Consider the following 27,974-nt stretch of genomic DNA (forward strand, 5'->3'; position numbering starts at 1 on the left):
CACATATAATAGTTACAATCCTATTACAATACTAATTAAACACATAGGACACTATTATGCAATTAGGAGTACAATTTATAAGTCAATATGAAGCCAAGTCAAGCCAAAGGCAGTGGACCAATATTTCGGTTCGTATAACCCGAAGGTCATATAACCTATACTTCAGTTTCCATTAACCGAAGGGTTACTGTCAGAACCCCTACGAAAACAGAGCCTATGATAGCTAGAAAAAACGAATTTAAATCGGTGTTTACCTGAGTTTTGAGCTTTGGTGCGTGTTGAATCCATTAGATGATGCTCCAATCTTGATTTCAAGCCTCAAATGCGTGAAAAATCGATCTTCTTCCCGTAAGCTTTTTTGATTTTCGTTTTGTGAAGAATAAGAAGTGACAGCAGAGTATTTATATAAAGAAACACTTCGGTTAACATAAACCGAAGTAATTCAGCGAGTGGTTTATATAAACCGAAGTCCTTGGCCTGCGGTTCGTAAAAACCGAAGTTTTCTGGCAAAAAAAATTTATACCGCAAGGGGCAAAATGAGATTTTCGGGGGGTATAAAAGAATTGAGGGGGGTCGGGAGAGAAAACTTCATATTATAAACATCACAATATAACGTTATTGGACACTCACAATTAATAATAAGGTGACTTTGCAGGGGTTTGATGGTTCAACTTGTTTAACTTTATGGTTCATTTGGTTCTGCATTTGAACTCCAATTTTCACGTCTCAAGGCGTTTCTACCATGAATTTTCTGAAGCTACAAGTTGTAGCGTGGCTTGGACGTACATTTGCTTTGATTTCAACGTGAAAACAAACAAACTTAATGATTGAAAGAGTTTGAATTTAAAGTCTTAAAGAATCCACGTTTAAACCGTCCTAAACTTTATTTTAATTTTGTACTTTTTTTTAAGGAAGAATGAATCAGATGATAAGTACTTAGTCTTGAACTGCACAACTCGATAATAAAATACCAATTGTTGTGCAATTGAATTTTGACCTATAATAAAATTTGTTATGCATTTGACCTAGCTAGTTTTATATAAAACTTTGATCTTAAAAGACATTTGTTTAGAAACTTTGAAACAATGTGGTTATTGTACCTCTATTTCTATTTTCTTTACAACATCGTTTTTGTATTTAAAGTCTTGTGATACACTATAGATAAACCTTTATATACGCAATTCCTTAGTATTAAAGTGCAAAAATGATTGTTGTAAATCAACATACGAAAATCACCATACTTGAATTTTTTCAAATTGCGGGTATGAGAATGAGTACTATAATACCCTACCCATTGTCATCCCTAGAGCCACAACACAACTACTTTTTACATTTTCCACATTTGTATAAGCAGTTATAACATATCCATTTTGACCAGATATACTTCAATTTGTTAGAAAATCCAGTACAACCTATGCAAAAAACCAAGATAGAGTGCAGAGCCAAATAAAATACAGCAGAAACAATATTATATTTACAGCATGAGCATACCAGTAGTACTAAAGTTACGGACCTAAGGCCAATATACCAGCAAGCCAAAAACTAACTAATTTAAACTAACAATGCAGAAAAACAAAGATTCCTTGATGGGTTTATGAATTATGAAAATGAATGAAACAGTAATAATGAAGTAGAATGGAAGAAAAGCTTGCAATTGATATGAATGGAGTTTCAATTACTAGGTAGAAGATAACAGAATAAAGGAAATAACAAACTAGTAGAGAGTCTACTAGCCCCAAAGCACTAAGTGCCCCAAATCACTAAAAGTGATCCCACTCAATAACAGAATTCCTCAATGATTCTTTCTCATTCCTTCTAGCCACATATATAGCACTGACTCATGCTTCTCATGCACACACCTGCGTTCCTCCCCTCCATTAGACACGTCATGCTTCTTCTTTTTCCTTGTATACACTCTCCAAACTTTAGGCTTTAGGCCCACTGCCAAGGCCCAACTCTTGATCCATGTTTCTATCATTCCTTCTACAAAACATGCATTGAACATTAGAAATCTAGTGAAGACAAGCAACTCGAACCAGCAGCCAATCCGTCTTTCAAACAACATATTCCTTCCTTTACCAATCAAAAAATTAATCTGGTTAAAATGACAGAAGTGAGCTCCTATAATGGTTTAATTGTCAGAACTAGAACCTGCACAGGAGAAGCACTGTGTAAGCAAATATTTAATAATCTATTACAATATAAGAAAATTGATTACTATGGAAAAATCAATTTTGCCCTTCCTTCATAAATTGCCAAGTGTCCATTTCAAGGGCAAATGCAGTCCAAAAATTAAGTAATGGAACCAGATTGGTGGCTAACCGAGCCACATGGCTGGCTAACTAAGCCAAATGAAGATATTGTGAGACAAAATGCAACTTTTATGCAAGCCATGGTTGCATATCAAGTCTACCAATTGGTTTCAAATTTTTTACTTTATGTCACATCATAAACTTTTCCTTTGAAATTTTTCAAACTGACAAAAGAACTTCAGTTTCCCTATGCTGTTCATTTCCTTCACATTACCCGATATCATCTCAAACTCTTCTCTCTGGAAACCAAAGGTAAGACGTCTTCTTTCATGTACATCTTCATCTTCTTCAAGTTCTTCAAGTCATGCTTCTTGCAATATTTGTTACTTTCGGATCAACGGTTGCAAAGTTTTTCATTAAGTTGTTTCATGGTTTATAACTTAATCATATAAGTTGAAGTTGTTTCATGGTTTATAAAAACTTGTCCCTCTTTCTTGAAACTTCATGTTCTTTGTATAACACCTACCAAAGAGAAGATCTATGACAAATTAATTTTATTTGTGGTTTTTTAAACACAAGGATTAATGTCAGTTTTATTTGATGTTTTGGTCCAGGAAAATGGCAAGAAAGTTCGAATGTGTCAAAGATATCAACGATGGAAAAGATCTTTGGAAGATTTCAGTTAAGGTCAAAGAAAAATGGAGTAACTTGAAGGATGGAAAACAGTCCATTGAGTTGCTGGTTTTTGATCATAAGGTTATCCCTTTAACAATGTGTAATTATTACTGAATCTTAACTGATGTTGTTGGTTTTAAAATCATTATTATTACATTAAAGGTATTTGCAATGTTTTACCTCTATGGTTATACATTCCAAAATATAAGTTTGTATTCAAGTTTGAAAATGAATAAAAATTAGGCTATTCAAACATTTGATTGATATGAGTATGTGTTCAAAAGTATGTGTTCAATATCTCATTGAATAATTATTGTATTCAAACATTTTCTGTCAATGACCATGTGTTCAAAAGTATGTGTTCAAAACAGCATTGTTCATCTTTGAGTTTACAAAATTCCATAAATCATTGATAATTGATTTTTAAAACATGAAACAATATATGTGTTTGTCAGAGAATTTCAAAGTGTGGAATCATTAGGCACATAAAACTTTGTACCAAACAAGTATTATTACAAGGCTTTTATTTATATTTCAGGGAGATGACATATCCGTTTTCATTCCTCATGAGGTTATTCAGAATAATGAACAACTAATTGATTTAAGTGTCAACAACACTTACACTATGCAAAACTTTCAAGTCTCAAAGAATGATGACCTTTACAAAACCTCAAATCATGTTTACAAGCTGAGGTTCAATGGTGGAACTATAGTTAAAGATGTCAATGTTCAAAAAATTGGTGATGCAGTCACAAACATTAAACCTTTCACTGAGATTGCCAACCTTGACTTTCATGAAAATCTATTATATGGTATATTTTAATGTTCGTTTACATTTATTTATTACAATCAATTTTTGGAGTTTACAAATTTTGTTGTGTGTGTTCAGATGTTATTGGACTGGTTGATCAAGTTGGTTATTCACAACCTACTCATGGAAATAGGAAAGTTCAAGTTAACCTTACTCTTCGAGACCTTGGGTATATTTTCCACTTTTTATTGTATATCCTGCGACATGTTAGACTTGATTGTATACTAACTTGCCTATTGTATTATTGGTAGGAACATTCCAATTGCATGCACTCTATGGCAAAACTATGCACTTAAGTTCTTCAATGTTCAGAATGAAGCTAAGGGTGATCCAATTATCGTTTTCATGAAATATGCTAAAATCAAAAAAGAAGGTACAATATATAGGTTTGAACTTTTGTAAAATTTATCAAGTACGAACTATTATTGATAGATACATAATATTTTTAGGAAAATGGCCATTGACAATTTCAAACACATGGAACACAACAAAGCTTTTCATCAATGAAGAAGTTCCAGAGATTATTGACTTCAAGAAAAGGTCTATCTCATTATTTTTTACTTTTGATCTTTGCAATATAATTTTGAACTAACTATCTACAAATGTTATATGTTATATTATAAGGTTACTTGCTGGGATTGAAAATGGTACTGTTGATCGGTTTGCTGAAACTCCGACACAAATGATGAGCCAATCGTATGGAAGTTCCCAGTACACACCGCAACAAACATTCATGCACAATGCAAAACTGATTACACTGACAAAAATGGTGCAACTACCACAGGTAAAACATGGAACGGAACACCAGTGATGTTATAATTTCATCAAAAGTTAAAATTAAACTTAATTAATGACCAATGTGTAACTCTAAATTGGCCAGGAAACCAAATGTGTGACGATTATCAAGACAATTAAGATCAAGCCTACAAAGTATGGATGGTACTATATGACTTGCTTCAAATGCCCTAAACAATGCTTTGGTGATGCTCCTCCTTTTATATGTGGAGATGGTCATGAAACTGAAGCAGAAATTCTGAGGTAAACGTTATGTATGTCGATTAATTCACACCCGGTATAATTTAAAACATTATACATGAATAGGATTGTATTGTCAACAAATGATTAGTTACTAAATTACAGGTACAAGCTGGATGTTGAGGTTGGTGATGGAGATGTTAAGGCAACATTTGTTTTCTGGGACCGCGAGTGTGAGCAATTGATTGGCAAGAGTGCAACTGTTCTACGTGCTCAAATGTTGCAGGTCAAAATTAAACTCTCTTACAATATGATATTGTTTTGTAGTTGTTTTTGTCATCTACATATATACTGATTATATGATTTTGTCAACTACATTTCTCCTGATTATATTTTAAATTTTTCAATATATTAGGATGGAATAACGGATCCTCTGGATTATCCTGAGGAAATCGATCTAATTACTGGGAAAAAAATTGGCGTCAAAGTTAAGTGGCAACCCAAGTGGAAAACTGGATCAGTCATTCAAATCAACCAAGGAGATGACTTTATCAATGAAATTGCTGCGATGTTCTCACCTGCTGATGTAAGGATATTACTATGTTTCCATCTAATAATATATATCTCTTTCTTATAGTTTTTTTACCATCATCTTGGAATTCATATTAACTCAATTAAGTCTCATTCCATGTTATCATTTTTTAGGCTCCACAAGGACAGATACAAGATGATAAATCTACATTATTAATTGAGGTAACAAAGTTATTCATAATTTACTTCTTTAGTATTCATAATATTGGTATCATAAACATCTACAATCTTTGAATTCAATTGTTGTTTTTTTTTCTTTTTTAGGACAATAGTACTGCTGAATCTATAGTCCAAAAGAAAGATGAGGTTGAGGTTAGAAAACTTCTTAACCAAGTTTTTCTAATATTGGTTATTATCCTGAAAACAACATTAATTGAAACATAAAATTGTAATTACATGATTCATTGCAGCCTACTGATACTGATGCAGATGTTGCCGATGGTGATGAAATTGTTATACCGACTGTACGTCCAATCAAGTTTATCTCTTCGCTTATTATATTTTGACTATGTATATTTCATATTTTTATTTGAATTTAGTTTGCTTTATATCATATTTTCAGTTTTCTCTGTCTGCTTCTGATGAAATTGATCCTGATATATTGGGGATGAAGACACCATCAAAGAGGTCAGGGAACGACCTTATGTCTACTCCCCATAATGCTGAACTTGAGGATGTCATTGGAGAAAAGCAGTCATCCACAAAGATGTTGAAAGTTGGAGGAAAGGCATCAGGCAAAAAGGGACTCAAGGTTCCAAAAAAGGAGTGAATCAATGGAATGTATAATGGATAGCTTAAGTATTTAGTTTAGGTATTATGCTGAACAAAACTTTAAAGTTGTAGCTACTTAATTAATTTGTTGATGTTTTGTCTTATACCAACACTACATGTGTTGTGTATGATATTATGCTTTAGGTACCTATGTTTTGTTGATGTGTTGGCCGTGAACTTAAACACATTATGCCTACTTGGTTGTAATATATACATTTCAGTTATTGCTCCCTTTATGTAGTCTCCATATTAATGACTTATCCAACCTCCAACATTTAAATGCAGTATACCAACTACAACAACTTATTTATGACTATCACATGTCAATTTTTACTTTAAATACACCTTCATAACATTTGATCTTCACTTATTATACACTTCACTTAAGTTTAAACATGCCAACATATTATGAGGATATCAGTTTATATCTTGGTTCCAGGATTCAAAAATCAATTACATATACAGTTCATGTCAATGGTGTTGTAAGTTCAAGTAACATTTTTTATGCATATGTCTACTATTTTTATGTTACATTTTTAAATTTTCATCCTTATGTAACTTGCATCTGATATTGGACAGCCATATGGTGAAATTGATCCCTCCTTCGCACAACAATACTCTCATGAGTTAGATCATCAATGGAAATTATTTTGCTGCAACTACATGTATTTAGTTACTTGGAATGGCGATGTCAATCAACCTAGACTAACAAATGGATGGACAGAGATTCGTGAACATTTGGATTTGCAGAATCATTATCATCTTTTTGGTTTAGAGTATTATGGTGACAGCATGTTTCACTTGGTGCTTAATCCAACTAGGGATTCCTCAACCTATGGATTACCCTCATTTCACTCTCTATCTGCTAAACCAAATGATTCATTGAGTTTTGATGTTGCTATTCCTTCTGATCCTAACTCTACAATACAATTAGTTGAGTATTATTATAAATGACTAAATAACTTTGCAATTATCAACTGGTTTATTTTGTAACTTTTTTCAATTTTTCCCATTTCAGATACTTAACCAAGAGTTGGGTGAATATATTACTTCTTATCACAATTCCTTGCTGCTTGAAGGACCAGTAGCTGAGCCTATGTTATCTCCAATTATTAAGTTAGTAGATCAAGACCAAGTCACAAGCTATGAAGTGGATAGTTGGCCTATTTTCTGCAGGGAAAACTATTTCAGTCATGGAGATATTGTCAAGTTCACTTTCTTTGATCTTGAAAATAGTAATAGGGTTGATGTTGATTGGATAAGTCATTAGTACAGCATCTCATTAGGTATGTTATTGAGTTTATCTGTTCTAAGGATTTGTTGTAATCCAGCATCATGAAGCAGTAATTGAATCCTTTGTGCTAAGTATTAATAATATGTTTAATTATGATTTTATGTTATTGTCTTTGTTTAATGATAATTTATAAGTTATTTAGTTTAATTAAATTAAATTTGGGTTGTTGTGTCTAGAAACATCAAGTCTCACCTATATCCATTTATTGTTGATGTTAACTTTTCATCCAATGTCAGAACTAATGGATAATAACTACAAAATTTTAATGTTTCTTGCAATCTAATTTGGTATCTCAGTCTCAAGACAACAGGTTTCAATGACAACCTGATTTTGCAATCTATCTTCTACTATTTCTTGCAATCTAACTTAGTATATGCCAAAGGATTTTGCAGACCAACTTATAGTTTACATGGTTCAAGTTTTATTGTTTCATAGCAGTTCGTTCATTTAGTATGCTTAATCAAGAGGTTTTCATTTTTTATTAATCATAGCTTTACTCTGATCACCTATATTGTTCCTGCAACTAAGACACTAATACCCATATCCAGCTATTGTGATACTAAGTCTGCATCGAATACATCAATTTGATCATAATAACATTAAAGTAATTGGAATTTTATATTATAAACATAGTACACAAAGGAGTAACTTGCAGTTTTTTATGACAACCTACATCATAGTCTTTGACTTCGTTTTACACAATGGTATGATCAATATAGGTGAATGAAAGAGATGTGTATTTAATGCTCTTACCAACTTAGTCTATCCTACAAGTTAACTCACCTTGCAATTTCATTCAACTCAAGCTGCAATGTAGACATACCATCATAGTCATAGCATTATTTCCCTTTTCACTTTTTGATTTTATTTTAAGATTGCAATTTAAAATTCGTGATGTAACATCTGAAATCAAAACCTAAATGTTTCCCACCAAATTTTGAATTTTGAAAACCATTTCCAATTTCAAATTTCAAATTTTGGTTAAGAGGATCACACTTAAACATTACTCGGTTTTATAATGTTTGTCATCTTACTTAACACTAGAGTATAATAGCCAAACAAACATTGAAAAATTATAGCAACTTAATGTTATCATATGGATCAAAGGAAGAACAACTCTCAAAACCATAAGCAGTTTCAAACTATTGCAAGACAAAAAAGAAAAGCTGTTGTAGATAACAAGAAACAGTCCACAAAGAAAGCAAAACCTTTCATCAGTTCTTCCAAGATATCACAACCAATTTCAAATGAAACATTAACTCCACTTGCTAATATTACCAACACCAGAGAGACTAATGTTAATCTTAGCAAACCAACTGATAAGCATACACAAGGAAATACATCTACAACTACTCCCCAAAATTCTATGTTGAATGTTCCAAATGAAACAAGTCCAACACAAATTTTTTTTCCTTCAGCATCAGCCAATTTTATAAGGAACTGGAATGCTACTCTTAGGCAAATTGCTTCAAATGAACCAAATCCTGCTTTTGGTCAAATGCGGCGAAATGGTTTTGCTGAAAATCATATGCCAATCTCTCAACAAGATACACAACCAATTCAGCAAAGGTCCAACTCTATCCACAGAGAAAGTTCATCAGGAATTCAAATCAATCAAACTGATAAAGCACATACACGCACTTCAAATGCTACCCAACCTTCTGATTTGAACAACATTATTGAACCCCCTGCAAAAAAAACTCATTATCAAACTAGAGGAGTTAATCTCTACAACAAGTTTAATGCTACACTCAATCAAAATTACACAACTTTAGGGAATACTGAATCTGGAACCAACACTAAATCTCAATATTCCTCACTTTTTGATAATCATGTCATTGAATCTTCTTCTGATGAGTCTGGATCAGAAGACAGGGCTAGCAGTGATGAGCATTCAGAATCTGATGATGAACAACATTTAGAGGAAGATGATCAACAAGGTTCAATTTTAGCTCCTTCCTTTATTTATTGTCATCAACAATGTCACAATTTAAATTACAAACTATTTACTTGCATTTCTTTTTGTTTGCAGGGTATTTTGATATAGGTGATCCTATTTGGGAATGCCAACAATGTGGTGCATTAATGTGGTATCAAGAAAGGAAAAACAAAAGTACACATTCCCTCACACCTCAATTCCAACAATGTTGTCATGGAGGTAAAGCTCAACTGCCATTGTTGGACCAGCCACCAGAACTTCTTCAACATCTTTTGTTTAGTTACCACAATGCAGACAGCAAAAATTACCAAACACACACAAGGATATATAATTCAATGTTTGCTTTTACATCTCCTGGAATGAAATTGGATGACAAAAAGAGAATTGGTAGAGGTCCACCAACATTAAGAATTCAAGGACAGGTTTGTCATCGAATTGGGAGCATGTTGCCAGTTCATGGTCAACCTCCTAAATTTGCACAGCTATATATTTATGATACTGAAAACGAAATTCAAAACAGAATGAACAATTTCAGGTATTGAAATTAACATGTATATTATGCAATATTGGTTATCATCATGATGCTGTATTCCATTATTGTAGTGTTGATACACCTCAATTATTATTATTTCAGAGATAACAAAGAACTTGATGAAAATATTGTACGAAAATTAAAGGTTATGCTTGATGAACACAATGTCCATGCAAGATCATTTAGAATGGCTAGACATACATTGCAGAATAATTTTTTCCAAGACCTGAAGTTCAAATTAATTTCTGAGAGGACTACAGATGGTAGGATTTATAATAAACCAACTGTTTCCGAAGTAGCTGCTCTCATAGTTGGAGATATTGACTCTGCCGCAGAAAGAGATATAATCATGCATAAAAGAAGTGGTAGTTTGCAAAGAATAAATGAGTTTCATCCAGCTTATCTTGCTTACCAATATCCACTACTTTTTCCTTATGGTGAGGATGGCTTCAGGTCAGGTATTCAATTTAGATATAGACACCAAATTGACATTACCAAAAGGAATCGTCTTACTATCAAAGATTGGCTTTGTTTTAGAATTCAAACACGGAAAAAAGAAGCACAAACTTTGTTATGTTCAAGAAGACTTTTCCAACAATTCTTGGTGGATGGATATACGATGATGGAAACTGAACGGTTGAATTGGTTGAGAAAAAATCAGTCAAAACTCAGAGTTGGAAAGTACCACAAATTGAAAGAAGGACCTGCAAATGCTATTAATAGTTCAAACCAGAAAAGAGGAACAAGAGTTGTTCTGCCTTCTACTTTTGTTGGAAGTAAAAGATACATGGATCAGTTATACTTTGATGGTATGGCCATTTCATCTGCAGTTGGATTTCCAGATATTTTTATAACTTTCACATGTAATCCTACCTGGCCAGAGATCACAAGAGAGTTGGCAAAAAACAATTTGAAACCTCAAGATCGGCCAGATATTGTTTCAAAGGTTTTTAAAATCAAATTTGATGAGCTTATGAAGGATTTAACAAAAAGACACATTATGGGCAAAGTCTTAGCATGTAAGTTATTCTTTTAATATTCAATTTATTCATTCATATGTTATTCCATATCATGCTTATATATGTCACCTGTAATGAACTTATACAGATATGTATACAATTGAATTTCAAAAAAGAGGACTGCCACATGCTCATATATTGATTTTTTTACATCCATCAAGCAAATATCCTTCACCTGATGATATTGACACTATTATTTCTGCTGAGATACCAAACCCTGATACTGACATTGAACTTTACAACCTGGTCAAAAAACATATGATCCATGGTCCATGTGGACAATCCAGAAAACAATCACCATGCACTGTGAATGGAAGATGTACTAAATTCTTTCCAAAAAAATACATTGAAAAAACCATAGTTGATCAAGATGGATATCCTGTTTACAGGAGAAGTTCAAATAGTCATACAGTGGAAAAAAATGGTATTACTTTGGACAATGGATATGTTGTTCCATATAATAAAAGGTTGTTGCTCAAATATCAAGCTCATATCAATATGGAATGGTGTAACCAATCTTCATCAATAAAGTATTTGTTCAAGTACATACACAAAGGTTATGATCGAATCACAGCTACAGTTGTACGATCACAAAACAATGTTACTAATGAGGAGACACAAATTGATGAAATCAAACAGTATGTTGATTGCAGATACATATCACCATGTGAAGCATGTTGGAGAATTTTTTCATTCAAAATTCATGGTAGAAAGCCAGCCGTCGAAAGAATGTTTTTCCATTTGGTCGGAGAGAATACTATTTATTTCACTGATTATGACCGTATGGAAAACATTTTGGAAAAACCAAGTGTCACGGAATCTATGTTCACATCATGGTTACAAGCAAATCAAGACTATCCAGCTGCAAGAAAACTGACATATGGTCAGTTTGTCACAAAGTTTACATACAACAAAAAAAAGAAATCTTGGACACCAAGGAAAAAAGGTTTCAAAATTGGTAGATTGATTTGGGTTCCTCCAACCACAGGAGAATTGTTTTACTTGCGAATGATGTTGACGGTTGTCAAAGGACCAATGTGTTACGAAGATATTCGAAAAGTTGGTGATATACAATATGATACCTTTAGAGATGCTTGCTTTGCCAAAGGATTTCTTGGTGATGATAAAGAATACATCAGTGCAATCAGAGAAGCTCATGGATGGGGACCAGGTTATTTTTTAAGAAAATTGTTTGTCATTCTACTTGTGTGTAGTTGTATGAATAGACCATATTTTGTATTCAAGAAAACAATACAGTGGCTTTCAGATGGCATCCTATATCAACAAAGGATCATTGCACATAATCAAGGTATCTATTATACTTATAATATAATTTTGTCATCAATACATTCACTATATATTATACACTAACAACTTAAAAATCTTTTTCATTGTAAAGACTTGCAACTGACTGATGATGAGATAGAAAATTTATGTCTCTTGGAGATTGAGAAGTATTTGCAAGGCAACAGGAGATCATTAAGGGAGTTTGGTTCAATGCCCTATCCTAGAGGTTATGTGCTACAACAATTGGGGAATAGACTTATATATGATGAGAGAAATTATGATGTTGCATCACTTAAAGAAGAATTCGCTGAATTATCCGCTTCACTAACAGGTTTAGTATAATCCTATCAAATACACTTTTATTAAATTTCCCTACTTATTCACATATTAATTTACATTAACTTTAATTGTTATCATTTAGATGAGCAAAGGAGTCATTTTAAAACAATTATGACTGCTGTGAACAAACAAGATGGAGGAGTTTTCTTTTTACATGGTTACGGTGGAACCGGGAAAACATACATTTGGAGAACACTTGCAAGTGCATTGAGATCAAAACAAGAGATTGTACTTACTGTGGCAACAAGTGGAATCGCATCACTACTACTCCCTGGAGGAAAAACTGCTCATTCCAAATTTAAAATTCCTATTCCAACTTTAGACAATTCAACTTGCAAAATAGACCATGATAGTGACCTTGCTGAATTGCTAAGACAAACAAAGTTAATCATTTGGGATGAAGCTCCAATGGCTCACAGGTATTGTTTTGAATCTTTAGACCGTTGTCTACAGGATCTTATGACAAAAAATGGAGAGGAGAACAAGATTTTTGGTGGTAAAGTTGTTGTATTTGGTGGTGATTTTAGACAAATACTTCCAGTTATTCCAAGAGGAAGCAGATCTGATATTGTCCATGCTTCAATCAATGCATCTTATATTTGGGATCATGTCAAGGTTCTGACTCTAACCAAGAACATGAGACTGCGACAAGGCCCGAATAATGAGGAAAATGATGAAATTGAATCTTTTTCAAATTGGCTCTTAGCTGTTGGAGAAGGAAGAATTTCTGAGCCTAATGATGGAATTGCACAAATTGAAATTCCAGATGATCTCTTGATTACAAACTTTGATGATCCCATCAAAGGAATTGTTGATAGTACTTATCCAAATTTCCTGCAGAATTACAAGGATTATGAATATTTACTCAATAGAGCAATCTTAGCATCTACAATTGAAGTAGTTGATTCAATCAATGATTACATGCTCAACATTATGCCAGGTAAATGCCAACATTTCCAAATTTTATTAAAAGTAATGAACAAATAATGACTCAATTATACTTTTATATTTTGAATCAATCATGATCAGGTGAAGACAAGGAATACTTGAGTGCAAATGATATCGACAGATCAGAAATTCATGATCAGCGTATTACACAACTGTTTACTCATGAGTTTCTGAGCTCTCTTCGGACTTCTGGTCTTCCAAGTCATAGTATTAAGCTCAAGGTTGGATCACCAATAATGTTAATGAGGAATATTGATCAGACTCAAGGTTTATGCAATGGTACAAGAATGATTGTGACCAGATTAGCTGACCATGTCATCGAGGCAAAAATCATTGGTGGCAAGCATCATGGAAATAAGGTATACATTCCAAGATTGGATATGTCTCCATCACAATCTCCATGGCCTTTCAAATTAACCAGAAGGCAATTTCCATTGATGGTATCATATGCCATGACCATTAACAAGTCACAAGGACAGTCTTTGGATAATGTCGGTGTTTATTTGCCGAGAGATGTTTTTTCACATGGTCAAATATATGTAGCTGTTTCAAGAGTTAAAAGCAAAAAAGGTATTAAGATTTTGATTCACGATGAAAAGAAACATCCTAAAGAAACTACAAATAATGTTGTCTTCAAGGAAGTGTTCAATAATATTTGAACTTAGCTAACTATGCCCTTTTGGAAAACAGGTATATTACTTTCCTATATTGATTGTTCAATGTTGCTTCATATTTTGTAATCATGTATTTTTATTTTTCAGGTTCAAACACAACATTCAATGTCTTCATGTTGAACTTAATTCAATTACTTATTGAATATATCAATTCCATGTAGTTATTTTTTTGAACATCATGGTTTGTATTTGTATTTTAATCTATATTTTCATGCATTACGATCTATGTTTTGTTACACTAATGCCTCTAATCATATTTCAATTCCAAAGTTACGATCTATGTTTTGATGATATAATTTATAATTTATAAATGGTTTATTTTTAGACTATATTTTTACTTTTACTGCATGGAACAGACTAATATCTTAAACATCTAGATAAACATAAGAAAAAATATCACTATTAATTTATCATACGGTTCAAAAAACATATGAAAGGGAAGTTACTTTTTATAAATTATTCTACCATTTATATAGTTTTAGATGGGCTTATAAGTAGGTCCAACTGATATCAATGGCCCAACACTAATTATATCAATTATTGTTAACAAAAAAAATTGTGCGGTGGTCCCAACAAAATAAGGACCACAAACATTTTGTGTTATCCATGATTAAGGAATAAGAAACTTCTAAATCTCCAAAAAGTGAAACTTTACTATCCAAAGACATTTCAACCATTAGCAACTTCTTTGCCAACAATGGAAAACGTACAACCAAGATTCAAGTCAAACTCAACTTCAAAATCAACTTCCAGATCTTCAAAATCAATGGGATCATTTCGCATAAGGTAATTCTGAAAACGATCGTTCCTACTTTATCTAATTTCTCAATTACAATGAATAATAGTTATGAATGTATATTTTTGATTTATAAGATTCGTAGTTAGTAACTATCTGTGTCACAATCATGAAGAATTAATAGATTGTTTTGGAAATTTTTATACCCTGTAATAATGAAATCAATATAAAGTTTAAGAAATGCCAAAATTACTTCTTTAGGTTTTTGAGAATTTATACTACTATCAATGACATCTGATAAACTTTTATTCGATTGTTTTCAGAATGCCAACACCTGAGGATATTGAGAAATACAAGAACAAATTTGTATCTGTGGTTGATCCTAAATTGGTATAGTTTTATGTCTTTTTTTTTTGTAATCTAATAACAATTAAATTAAATTTCTGATATTTATATATATTGATTTAGCATTTGTTCATTATATTTAGGGAACTATTTCCATGCCTGATGATTTTTATATCAAATGTAAAACCACTTTTGACAAACACAATTTTGGTTGGATTCGAGGACCTAACTATAAGAAGGCTGTGGTCTTATATCAAAAAACTAACACTGGGATGGTTCTGACAAATACATTAAATGTTTCTAGAACTTTTGGTATTGTCAAACCAACCAGAGTAAGCTTCAGTTATGTCCCAGCAGAAAATCAATTTTGGATGCGAATTTTACCAAACAATAGATCTTCTGGAAAAAGGTAATTTTCCATTCACGATACTAAATTTTATTTACTCTATGTATCATATCTTGAAATTTATATTAACTATCATGTATCAATTTACTTTATCAATTCATGTGGATCATATTTTATTATACTATGTGTTTCATAAGTTTCAACTTTTTCCTTTTTTTAGAGTTCCAACTGCTGCAGATATTGAAAAATACAGGCACAAATTTCACACTCAAATTGACCCTAACTTGGTATAAGCATTTGTATTTGAATTGGGATTTTATTACATTTAATTACTTTTCTGATATAGATATTAATTCAAATTTTGTTCATTTTATTTAGGAAACCATTTCAATTCCTGATGATTTTGTTAATGAATGGAAAACTACTTTTGATAAACACAACTTTGCCTGGATTAGAGGTCCTAACTTCAGAAATGTTGAGGTCTTCTATAAACAAACTGACTCTGGGTTGGTCCTTACTGATTCATCAGTTGTTTCAAAGTATTTTGGCTTTGTCAGACCAACCAGAGTTACCTTGAGTTATGTCGCTGCAGAAAATAAGTTTTGGATGAGAATTTTACCTCATAAGATTGTTCCACAAATTAACATCAATGACACTACTGTTCAGCAACCCAATCATGATCCTGCAAAGACTCCAGCCCAGGTAACTATACAATTCAATGTATTTTAACAATACACGCATAAGTGTTTGTAATAGATTGTTCTTAATTTCATTCTTCTTTACAAAATGTGCAGATTGACATTGTTCCACAGATTAACATCAATGACACTAATGTTCAGCAACCCAATCATGATTCTGCAAACCCTCCAGCCCAGGTAACTATATATGGCAATGTATTTTAACAATACAAACAGAAGTGTTTGTAATAGATTGTTCTTAATTTCATTCTTCTTTACAGAATGTGCAGATTGAACAACTGCCAGTGGATAATAACACAAATATGAGGGCTACTCATGACAGGGATCATGCATCTGAAATTCCTCCAAGAATGGTAACCTAAATCATATATTTCGTTAAATATGTTATATTCATATTTCATATATTATAAATTTAACATTGATTATTCTAAACAGAACTTGAGTAACAAAGAAGGCAGGCTCTCTTTAAAAAGGAAGCCACTTAATGGAGATAATGTCATTCATGAAACTTCTGATCAAGTTTCTTTAAGGAGATCAAAAAGATTGATTGTTGCCAACAACAAAATTCAAATTGAGGTAAACATTCATTTTACAATTGCTGCATTCCTTTTAATTAGAATGATTTTGTTCCAATCCAAATCCTAATTGTTGACAATATTAACAGAAGTTAACAAACTCCCAACCAAAGTTGTCATCAAAAAGAATGAAACACCAGAAGTTTGTCAGGGCTTCTACCAAAGCTATGGTTAGTAGGATTAGAATTAAAAAGACTGAATTTGGATATGAATGGACTAAATTAGTGACTGAAGCAGCAGCTAGAAAATATGGAGCTAAAGTTCTGGTACTTATATTTATCTTTACTATTATTATACTTAACTCAAGTTACATTATGACTTTATTGTGCAAATAGTAATTTCAGTATAAGTCTCTAAACCTTATAATTCACAGCACATCCCAAATGAAATATCAAAAATTGTATTGAAGCCGAAATTTGCCAAGATTTTGATTGAAGTTCAAATGAATGGAGTAACTCTGCTGAGTATTCCTTGCAATGTCATGACTGCCAAGAGATACCAATTTGAAAGATACATTTCCAAAGAATGGTCTAAAATCATCAAGAAGACCAATATTGAGGCAGGTGACAAACTGATGTTCAAGCTTCAAGAACCTCCAGCAAAATTGATGATTCAACTGATCAAGGGCAAATGAGGATGGTGACTTTCTCATATTCTGGTTTTTCCAAGTTGACTATTATTGGTGATGTTTAGCTCTATATGATAATTATGTAATAGATATGTGGATTTTTTACTATCCTATTGTGTTTAAGACAACCTATAAATATGTTCAGCAGCATTGTCTGTAATGACAATTAAATGTTTGTTTCCTATGTTGTTCTATGTTTAAAACAATGATATGCTATATTGCTCTGACTTATTTCAATACCATCTTATCCAAGTAAGTAAGATATGAATAAATTTTTCTGAATACATTATTACATATCTATTATATTCTAAACTTTTTTACTAAACATATGATGTAGTTCATTTATTTAACAAATAAATTGCATAATGTCAAAAAAAATTTGCCACATTGTATTCACTTTCAATTTGTTACATAAGCCCAACATTATTAGTAAAAGACAATAAACTTTACTTACTCTTTCATGTTGTCTTCTCATTGTAAATATAGTACAAAAGTAGATTATAAAATCTTATTATTACTGAATATTATCTCACTTCAAAATTTGTCGCCATGTTCCCTTTCCAAATTTAAATAAAAAATCAATATATAAAATATATATGACAAACATGAAAAACAATAGTTGAGATACATTTGCTCAATTAGAAGATCACAAAATGAATTCAACTAACCATCTTCTACAAAATCAACCTATTGGATCTTTCATTACTTTTACATGTACCCTATGAGGTTAAAATGTTTTGAATTCATAATTTTTCAAAAAATATTGTCTTCATTGTTAGCTAAAAAAACAACTTTTTTTGACTTTTGGATTATAGCCATACGGAGAAATAGATCCAAACTTCTTTAAAAAGTGACACAACCATGATTTTCAATGAACATGGAAGTTACAATATGTCTCCATGTTACCTTTCCAACTTTAAATAAAAAATCAAAGTCCTCAGGTGTTGGTACAATCTATATATTGTACCTAAAATGATGTTTCATGAAATTTTCGTTAAATTTTGTGTTTAGTTGATGAAAAGTTGTCTGAAATATTTTTAGGACTGTTATAATATGTCATGTTAGATCAGGGACGGAGGCACATGCATGACAATGGGGGCACAAGCCTGCACTAAGTTTTTGAGAATTTTTTTATACTATATATGTGTTGACACTTTTACCACTTAAGCCCACATCCATTTATCATCCAAATACTAAAGTTGCTATGAGTGTAAAACTTCATCTCCACCCCACTACACACAAGTGACTTCTAGGAATGTAAATGGATATACATTTTACACAATATTGTAAGATATATATGTGTTGGATAAACATGATATTCGTATTTGTCTTATAAAGAGGTATTTTTATTGAGATTGAAAAATTAGAATATCATTCAATATTTTATATTTATGATGTATATTTATGCTTAAAAAATAAAATGTAAAATATATTAAATGCTACAAATTTATACTATACGATTATGATGACCTCTCTATACAAAATTCCTGGCTCCGTCACTGTGTTAGATAGTCATTTTTTTAACCAATATTATAAATACCATCAATATTTTTAGTAAATAAATATTGTATTATTCTAAATTTCTAATCCTTCATTATTTAATTATTTTCAATTTAATTAAATAAATGAAAAACAAATTAAATAATCATGCAGGACCACATATCATTGCTTTAAAAAGATAAAAGATACAAATGGGCCTACAAATTTGTCAACATTAATTTATTGGCCCAAATCCTATGACACTGTGCGAAATTGTTCCCAGGACCACACCTTTAGTGTTCTATCAAAGACTAAAGTATCATTCCTTTTCAACTACCACCATAACAACATACATACAAACAAAAAGAACAAAATCTGCAATCTAAATCCTGTCGATCCACATCCTTCAATTATGGCTTCTTCCTCAAAAAGGTTAGATTTTAATATTCATCTCTCTATTTTGCATCGTTTATGTTTCTTTTATCGTGGAATCAATTTCAAATTTCACCAATTTTCAATGTTAGGGTTTGGATTCTATTTCACAAACACAAATATCTGAAACACAATTATCATCGTCTTCCATGTTTGATTTAAATGAATCCTGCAAACGAAAACAACAACAAAACAATTTATCAAACCTATAGACTGGAATCTGAATAAACAAATTTTCAGATTAACTCTACTATGTACTTTGAATATGGACTGACTTGAATATCTAATAATGTATATGTTTAAAGAATGACAAGACTTGAGGTCGAAAGGAAGAGGACAAAAACTTTTCAAACTGTGATTTATCCAACGAAGGTATTAACTCATTAAAATGTTCATATCAAATTACACATTGTATTTTAGGTATTAGTTATACAACACACTAATACAGTTTGTTCCTTATATCAACTTGAAATTTAGGACAACATTCAAATATGTACACAATTCAAAACCCATTGGATGTTTAACCTACAAAAACAACCATTTGGCTGGGTAGAACATGCAAATGGAAAAAGGTGTCAGGTTTTACTATGCCTGGATGATGGAGATTGTCACATTCAATCAGGGAGAGTCTTGGCAAGAGAATTTGGTTTTGCTAAACCAACGGAAGTAATTCTTGAATACCAAATTGATGACAATCGTTTCAGTATGACTGTTATCAAAGATGAAGATTTGGTTATTTTATCAACTGATCAAGATGTTGCAGATAACAGTGAAATTTCTGAAGACAATAGCGAACATGACTCGGCCAATGATTCTGATCTTGAAAATTTTCTAAGCAATTATTTTGATAATGATCGTATTTTGAGTTGGAAGCTTAAGGTCAGCAAGGCTTATGCTGACAAAAAAAAGCAACAAGTTTTGGTAAGTTATCAGCATGATATTATAAATTGCATTTAAATGTTTGTTGATATCTCATTGTTGTCTAATTTGATGTAATGTTTTTTGTTTTAAGCATTTCCCACCAGATACTGCAGAATTTGTTATTAAGGAAAAGAAGTTTGTTTACATTGAAACTCCTCACAAACTAAGTGGAATCAAGTGCACGGTTCAAAAGGCACGAAGAAAGAAGGCTATCAAGGAAAAGTATTTGACTAAAGGTTGGTATCAATGGGTGAGGGCAAATGAACTGATGGAAGGAGATGAATTAAGATTCCAAATGGATCCTTTAGTCGATCATATCATTGAAGTTCAAATAGTTCGTCGCAATGCAAAAAGAGATCGAAAGAACAAGAATCACAAATGAATCCAGATTAATGTTAGCATGAGTAAGGTTCAAGTTAAGTCTTTAATTAGAATTAATCCTTTTTAACTTTGTTGCTTTAAACCCTAATCAATGGTATGCTGTGTTGTAATCTATGTTATGTTGTAGTGTTTAATCAATGTATGTTGTGTGTAGCTTTGAACTTTAGTATATGCTTTTAAGTTTAGTTTTTCTTTTTAGAGTTACTACAATGGTTGCACTAAAGTATTTATAGTAACCATGCTATGTATCTATCAATGATGAATGATGAATGCTAAACTGTTTGTACGATATGAATGAGAGTCTTATTGATAATACTATATATTATTGTTATAATTCATGTCATGATGGTACTTAATTTCAGTAACTATTGTTTCCCAATAACTGAAATATATAATTTTTTCAAACCATAATTTAGGTTCCCCAATAACTTGACTATATATTAAATATACTACATGTGCATGTTGTCTAAATATTATATGATGATTATCACATGACAAACTATTTCATTGTCAAGTAACATCATAAGATTCTAAAATCAATAAAGTGATATCAATAAAAATAATTTATTGAGAGACCAACCAAAAGGACATATTCACATGTCATTGGTATGCTACATCTTCAAAATCATATCTCAAAATTATTCTTCACATGCTTTTGACAAATGCATAAAGACAAAATAAATCAAATGCAACAATAATTTAATTTCATTATTACACTCATACCTATATATATACAACACCTCAATATCTATCTTCATTGCAAGAAATATTTTTTTCAAAACTTCATTAAGCAAATATGGCTGTACCATTTTCACATAGAATAGAAGGTCAAATTCAAGGTCATTTTACTACAGTTCATGTTCAAAATGAGGTAAAATGATGTTTTTAAATTAATTTTTTTATTTATTATATAACACTAATGATAAATCATATTTTTAGAATGTAGGAGAATTGGATCCTTATTTTGTGGCACAATTTTTTCATGAACTTGGAAGTGTATGGCATTTGATTGATGGCAGTGGCAATCAACATGATGTTGAATTCAATATGTCAGCGACAAAACCACTGCTAACTAATGGTTGGCCAACAATAAGAAATCATTATGAATGGATAGGAAACATCGAGATTACTTTTTTCTATCATGGCAATAATTCATTCCGCTTGATCCCTTCTACTGCACAAATTCTCCCAACATTTTTTCCAACCTTCCACAGCTCAAGCACTTATGGAAATGACAATCGTTCTTTTAAAATCGTAATGAACCAAACCACAATCAACTCAAATTACCTGGTTAGATTGTTATTTATTTTCAAGTTCATTATTTAAAAAATTTACTTATTTTATATTAATATTAAGTTGTATGGTTAAATAGGTTCTTCCAAGGAAAGTTGGATTATTTCTATTACAAACAAATTATTCTGAAGTTAAGCTTTGTGGACCTTTAAACAATGTCGTTACTTGCACATTAACAACTGCAACTGAAGATCAAATCACTACCAAACTTGGAGAAGGTTGGGCAACATTTTGTCAACTCAATAACATCGTCGAAGGGAATAAGCTGAAATTCACATGTGAGCAAAAAATGCAGTATAATAATGTTCTTATTGTAACATTGATATGATCGATCAAGGCTTTTTTTTTTTAACTATAAGTACTACAAGTATCGTGCAAATGATGTATTGTTTTTCATTCAATAATTTAGATCAAATGTTGTAGCATGTATTATTTCTTAATGTACGTGTTGTGTTACAGTTTTAACTTCTATTGCATTTATCCCTTATGAATTATTTTCTTTATAGTCATTTCAATTAAAAAACAATGAGGTTTAATTTGATTAATACAACAAACATGATGTTCATTTTAATATGCTGGAAAAAATACAAGGTTAAATAATGGTGGTCAAAAGTTATAAACCATTATCAATAATGAATAAAGATCGACCTTACATTTTTCTACAAGAATAATAAAATATGCAAATGTATGTCTTATAATGAACAAATATTACAAAATTTACAAAATTCCATAAATTCCATAAATTCCATAAGTTGGATAATTCTTCGGATCAAAATCAATCTTTAAAAGGTTTAATGGACCACACTAGCATCAATTCAAAAAAATTGATCTATATGTCTTATAATGAAGTTAAGCTTTCTAACCCCTAGAACAATATTCCACAATTGGAATTCGACAATAACAATTCAAAATAACTAAACTAACAATTTCTATTATTTTGAAATATATTAAACATAATAAATACATTTTTTACTTGCTTTTATAAAAATTAAAAATATTAACCTCAAATAAAATATTAACCTCAAATAAAATAATTTACAATTTAAACTTTATTTTTAACCAATTTACAATTTAAAATTATAATTGGAAAAATTGTTATAAATAGTATTTTGGGCCAAAACTCGGTGGCTCAAATTATGGCCCATCAGCCCAACAAACTTTAACAATATTTCTCTTAAGTATTTTAAAACATTCTTATCCAAATACCACAAAAATCTCATAGATCTGATCTATTGCTTTTTTCCTTTCCATAACAAGACCAACAAAGTCGCTATCCAGAACCAGGGGAATTCATCTTCAATGGAGAAACACATAGGTCAAGGATCCAGCATGCCATCGACAAATAAAGGAAGGTTTGACAGAAATATGTTTTATCCGCTTTCAATTTAGCAAAATTATTTAGGGTTTAAAATTTTATGTAAGATTTAGGACTACAAACATATACTGATTCATTATATACTCTGTTTATTTCAATATTAGGTTTATTCATTAGATATATCCTTCTTATTTACATTGATATAATTTCATCTTAATCATATTTTTATATGATATGTTCTTGCTATTATATGTTGATACTTTATACAACAACGTTAATTTTAAATTTTTTTTCTATTTAATATCATGATTCAATAGATCCAGATTATTATCCTTTCATTGAAATAAATGGGTTTGATTAATAAGAAACAGTGATTGAATTGTATTGTAAAATCAGATGCTTTCATTGAATATATAAAATGTTTTGATAAAAAAATTTTATAATTTCATGCTTTCTATTATAAAATTATTTAATAACAACAATAGGTTTATCTGTCATTATATTGTTATTAGATTGATACTTACCAACATAATTGTTTTGTTTCCGATTAACACATTAGAAAAAGAAACATATACTTTATAATTCAGTAACATTAAATTTATAATTATTGTGCAATCATAAATAATCCCCTATGACAGAGTAGGTTTAATTTCATTTGTTTTGTTTCTTTTAGTCAATTTCACCGTGATAATTATGAAGAAATTGACTCGGATTACGCTGAATTCCTTGAAAAATATGGTGAAGATTATTATGAACGATTGGAAAATTCTGGAGTTGAAGATGCACCTAACACTTATGCAGTAAGTTTTTTTCCATTAGGCTTTGCAGATCATCCAATTCCGGATGTACATACCTTTGAATTCAGTATTGACCATTTGAACCATTGCAGCCAAACAAAAATTGTAAGATATTCCCTTTTCTATTCATTTTTCACATCTGAAGTTAGTTTTTTAAAATGTTCATGATCTTTATTATCTCTTATTTTTATTGGTTTACTTTTTCATATTTTGTTTTATAGACTTTGCCAAATGAATTATCAAAATTTGTTCGTGATTTCAATTTGCAAAGCCTCATACTTGAAGTACCAGGAACAAACAGTTCAAAGGTACATTTAAAGTATCCAACCGATGCTTCTGAAAATGTGCAGATTGTGGGAGGATGGAAAAACTTTTGTTTTGACAATGGAATACAATTTGGTGATAGGCTTCGAATTGAGTTCAAACATGTTTATCCAAATGTTGGTAAAGTTTTTAAGGTTACAACTTAATTGGACACATCTATGTGAGATCCATATGTAAGCCTACAAAATGTTTAATTTTTTGTTTCAAGTTTTCCTTTAAATTGTAATAGACATTGACAAGTATTGTAATTCAGTTAGTTTGATGTTTCATTTCACAAGTTTTATTTGTAATTCAGTTATATTAATGTTACTTTATATATGTCAACTTATGAAAAGTCGAACTGAAAAAAAAAAATAGCGTAACGTTACGACCCGTGCGATAGCACGGGTCTATTACTAGTTAACACTAATAAAAGCCAATAATTGCATAACATATTCATCGTATGTAAAGCACAGTAACCTGTAAAACGGAGGGACATAATATTTGCTAGTGGCCTTAAGTATACAGAAAACGACGTAAGTGCAAAATCTCAAATTAAATGTGTAAACTCTTAGAAACTATATGACTAAGATAGAGGAAAACCTTGAATGAAAATAGCTAGCTCGTCACCAAATTTGCGTTGCAAAAAACTACGGAGATTTGCTAGCTCGATTTGTGTTTCTAAAAGCTCCTCTTTTGTTTGTGCAAGTTGTTCCTTAATCTCTTCATATCCATTTAGCTTTTCTTCCAAAGCACATACATACTTATGCAAGTCCTCGGCATTGTTCTGGCTAGCAGCACCAACATTGACAATTTTAGCAAAATTCTTACGCGTTTCAAAAACCTCGGTAGAGCTAGCTCCAACACCTATACCACGCACTCGACCTGAATGCTCTGCTCCATGAACTTTTCCAATTGCATCATCAGGATAAGCATTAATCTTTGATGGAACACCTAAAGTTGCAACTCGTTCTTGATCTTGAGGCAAGTGCTGTAATATTTTATCCTATTAGGGAAAAAACAAAAGACAGTTAATGAACAATGGCACATTTAAAAAAATTCAAATTAAACATTGAGTCCGGGGAAAGAGAGAAAATGCACATTTACGACTAGTTAATAAAGTACCTGCAGAGTCTAGTTTTACAATCATATCATTTTCAATTATTATATTCCAAACTTTATACGAGCACAAGATGATTTCTTAGTTGGCAATTGGCATATATGAACCTTGTATGTTCATAGATAGAACAGAGTCAAATGCAAATAGCGGTTCCATTCATTTTAATTTTTCATTTCCAATTTTCTTCAAATAACAAGTCTTTCATACTCATAGAAACCATACACATGTCACTTACACATACATGTTATTGGGTATATTTTACTTCAAATAAATAACAACTTTATTAGGAAACAAAACCAAAGAGAATATTTTTTGTTTCTGTCAAAAAAAAAACCAAAGACAATTTTTTTAAAAAAACAATGACATGCAAAAAATATCAAAATTAGAACTGAACCTCTTACAAAGGCTCGTTTAGTAGTTTCACAACACCTCGTTAGAGGCAAGCAAACTTTTCTCTGGGGAGGTTAGAGGCAAGCAAACTTTTATCTGGAGAGAGAGGCAAACAAACTTATAGAAGAATGAAAAGCAATGCAGTCATTTTACTTACAGCCACGGCTTGTCCTTCATCATTTAAATAGTCTCCACTCTTCTTTCGCAAAGTTGACAGATAAACCTCACCACGACATATTGGTCGATCTAATTGTAGCTCCTAGTATCAGTAATAAATATAAATTAGTAATATTTAACTTCACTATAGTATAAAAATATAGAAATTGCCTAAAACAAATTACCATCTGACGACCCCTCCTTGCATTGCTCTTACTGCCACCAGCATGTATGACTTTAAGCTTCTTACGATTTCTTGTATTTCGCTCACTTACTTTCTATAAATTTTCAATATATCCCTTCAATGTTAAACACTAGTGTATTTTACTCACTTTGTAAAACAAATTCTAAAATGAATAGTTTATACCTTCATCTCGTCATTATTGTAGTAATTCACAAAAGCAATCCAATCAACAGGAGGCACACCAGAAGGAGGATTAGCAAGTATGTCCTCCTTACTTTTGTTAGGTTTAAAGTGTTTACACCTTAACCTGTATTTATAGTACTTCCATCGATCCCCTAGTGTAGTCTTTACCCATTTGATACCAGCAGCATAATCAAACTCAAAACGATCCTTGAAATATATATATATTCATATATCAATATTCAATAAGAAATGTGTACAACAAAACAATCAAAGTGGTAGTACATTTAGATAATAACCTCTATATTTTTCCACTGTGCTTTGATACTCTCCTCTGACATCATATCCCATCGTTCAATGGAGATCGGACAAAATTCTGATTTTTTAGCGAGCTCGCCAAGAAACCTCACTAGTAAGTTTGCACCATTATCATTGCCTTGTCCATTACCATTGATTTCTACAAGAACTTTTTTTGTCTTTTCCAAAAACCAAACTTCACTTGCTACCAGTTTTTGAATTATAATTTCTCCGGAATAAGTATCTATCGTTGTGTACATAAAGCAAAGTTATTATACGTTTTGTTCTAGTAGCAACCAACCATAAAATAAAATAATATATTTAATAATGTTATTTTTACCTTTAACTTTGATAAGTAGTGACTCCTCAAATTGTTCGTCAAGTTGATTGTTGATACTTTGATGGAGCTGAACCTGGAGAGGCTCCATATCATTTTGATCTTCTTGCCCTTGTAACATTGCCGATGTTTTTTGAACATAACTCTTCTGCCTTGTCTTCATATCAAATCAAATACCTGCATGATTTGCTAAGAGCTAAGACATGGATCCAAAATATTCTTAAACAATTCATAAATTAAGTGCCCATTTCGATTGGCTTATCTTTTAGCTTATGAAAAATAGCTTATACGAATAAATAAATTTTTATGTTAATTCATAAGTTGTCGCTAAAGAAAATTGTATCTTCATAAGCTGTTTTTTCATAAACTACATTGGCAAGCTGATGAATAATACATAAAAGCTTATTTACTTGCATAAGCTCAAAAAGAAGTCAATCCAAACAGACCTTGAGATTAACTGCTCATTAAATATAAACAAAAAAATGTAATGTTATTGAATATCAAATTATTTAAAAGTAAAAGAAAAACTATGACTAAATTACAAAGTTCATAACTCAAGATATTGAAGCGCCATAACATTATCCTATGATCTCTATCACTACAAAGATACTACTAAATAGGGTAAATCACACACAAACACATGAAACACGAAGGATTACATTACTGAAATCTGAAACACACCAAAAGTAAAATCGATTACCTGAAATTGTTTACAGCGACTTTGTTTTTTCGAGGAATTCTCTCGCAAGGGTTGTTGGTAGAAAAGAGAAAATGGGGGGAAAATTGGAGGGAGTGGAGAAACACTAGAAATTGGAATTCCCGGAAATTTTGCCACGGTCGACAAGACGTGGTAAATTTCGGGCTTTCTCTTATGTTAGGCACAGTTGCAATGGTGACTGTGGCTAAAGTACGATAATTAGTAGAAAACGAGCTTCGATATGTATTAGAAAATGT

General features: G+C 31.4%; 4 protein-coding genes and 1 long non-coding RNA gene across 11 annotated transcripts; 4 read left to right on the plus strand and 1 right to left on the minus strand.

Annotated features, from left to right (window-relative positions):
• Positions 1–1,432: 1,432 nt before the first annotated feature.
• Positions 1,433–27,965, minus strand: LOC123923712. 7 transcript variants are annotated; one of them, XM_045976430.1, is made up of 9 exons: positions 27,721–27,933; positions 27,024–27,197; positions 26,686–26,927; positions 26,390–26,596; positions 26,208–26,300; positions 26,024–26,125; positions 24,960–25,362; positions 2,031–2,073; positions 1,433–1,997 (listed from the first exon to the last, which is right to left on the minus strand). In XM_045976430.1, exons 2-9 carry the CDS (start codon positions 27,181–27,183, stop codon positions 1,793–1,795), a joined length of 1,455 nt encoding a protein of 484 aa, XP_045832386.1. In that variant the 5' UTR covers positions 27,184–27,197; positions 27,721–27,933; the 3' UTR covers positions 1,433–1,792. The 7 variants fall into 7 exon arrangements, 6 of the variants coding, with proteins under 6 accessions (XP_045832386.1, XP_045832385.1, XP_045832389.1 ...); XR_006814480.1 differs by lacking the exon at positions 2,031–2,073 and adding an exon at positions 2,080–2,151 and having other exon boundaries at positions 1,861–1,983; XM_045976429.1 differs by having other exon boundaries at positions 1,433–2,073; positions 27,721–27,965.
• Positions 6,447–7,413, plus strand: LOC123923713. The gene is made up of 3 exons (XM_045976436.1): positions 6,447–6,557; positions 6,655–7,008; positions 7,094–7,413. The coding sequence occupies exons 1-3, from the start codon at positions 6,471–6,473 to the stop codon at positions 7,343–7,345; spliced, it is 693 nt and encodes a 230-aa protein (XP_045832392.1). The 5' UTR covers positions 6,447–6,470; the 3' UTR covers positions 7,346–7,413.
• On the plus strand, positions 16,374–16,802 carry LOC123923716. Its single transcript, XR_006814481.1, has 3 exons — positions 16,374–16,409; positions 16,493–16,585; positions 16,668–16,802. It is a non-coding gene; the product is annotated as an uncharacterized LOC123923716 (long non-coding RNA).
• On the plus strand, positions 21,405–22,367 carry LOC123923714. The gene is made up of 3 exons (XM_045976437.1): positions 21,405–21,519; positions 21,588–21,938; positions 22,021–22,367. The coding sequence occupies exons 1-3, from the start codon at positions 21,445–21,447 to the stop codon at positions 22,267–22,269; spliced, it is 675 nt and encodes a 224-aa protein (XP_045832393.1). The 5' UTR covers positions 21,405–21,444; the 3' UTR covers positions 22,270–22,367.
• LOC123923715 lies at positions 23,211–24,720 on the plus strand. The gene is made up of 3 exons (XM_045976438.1): positions 23,211–23,293; positions 23,930–24,158; positions 24,275–24,720. The coding sequence occupies exons 1-3, from the start codon at positions 23,241–23,243 to the stop codon at positions 24,521–24,523; spliced, it is 531 nt and encodes a 176-aa protein (XP_045832394.1). The 5' UTR covers positions 23,211–23,240; the 3' UTR covers positions 24,524–24,720.
• Positions 27,966–27,974: the final 9 nt, after the last annotated feature.

The sequence above is a fragment of the Trifolium pratense genome, linkage group LG4 (genome assembly GCF_020283565.1).
Source record: "Trifolium pratense cultivar HEN17-A07 linkage group LG4, ARS_RC_1.1, whole genome shotgun sequence".
Lineage (NCBI taxonomy): Eukaryota > Viridiplantae > Streptophyta > Magnoliopsida > Fabales > Fabaceae > Trifolium > Trifolium pratense.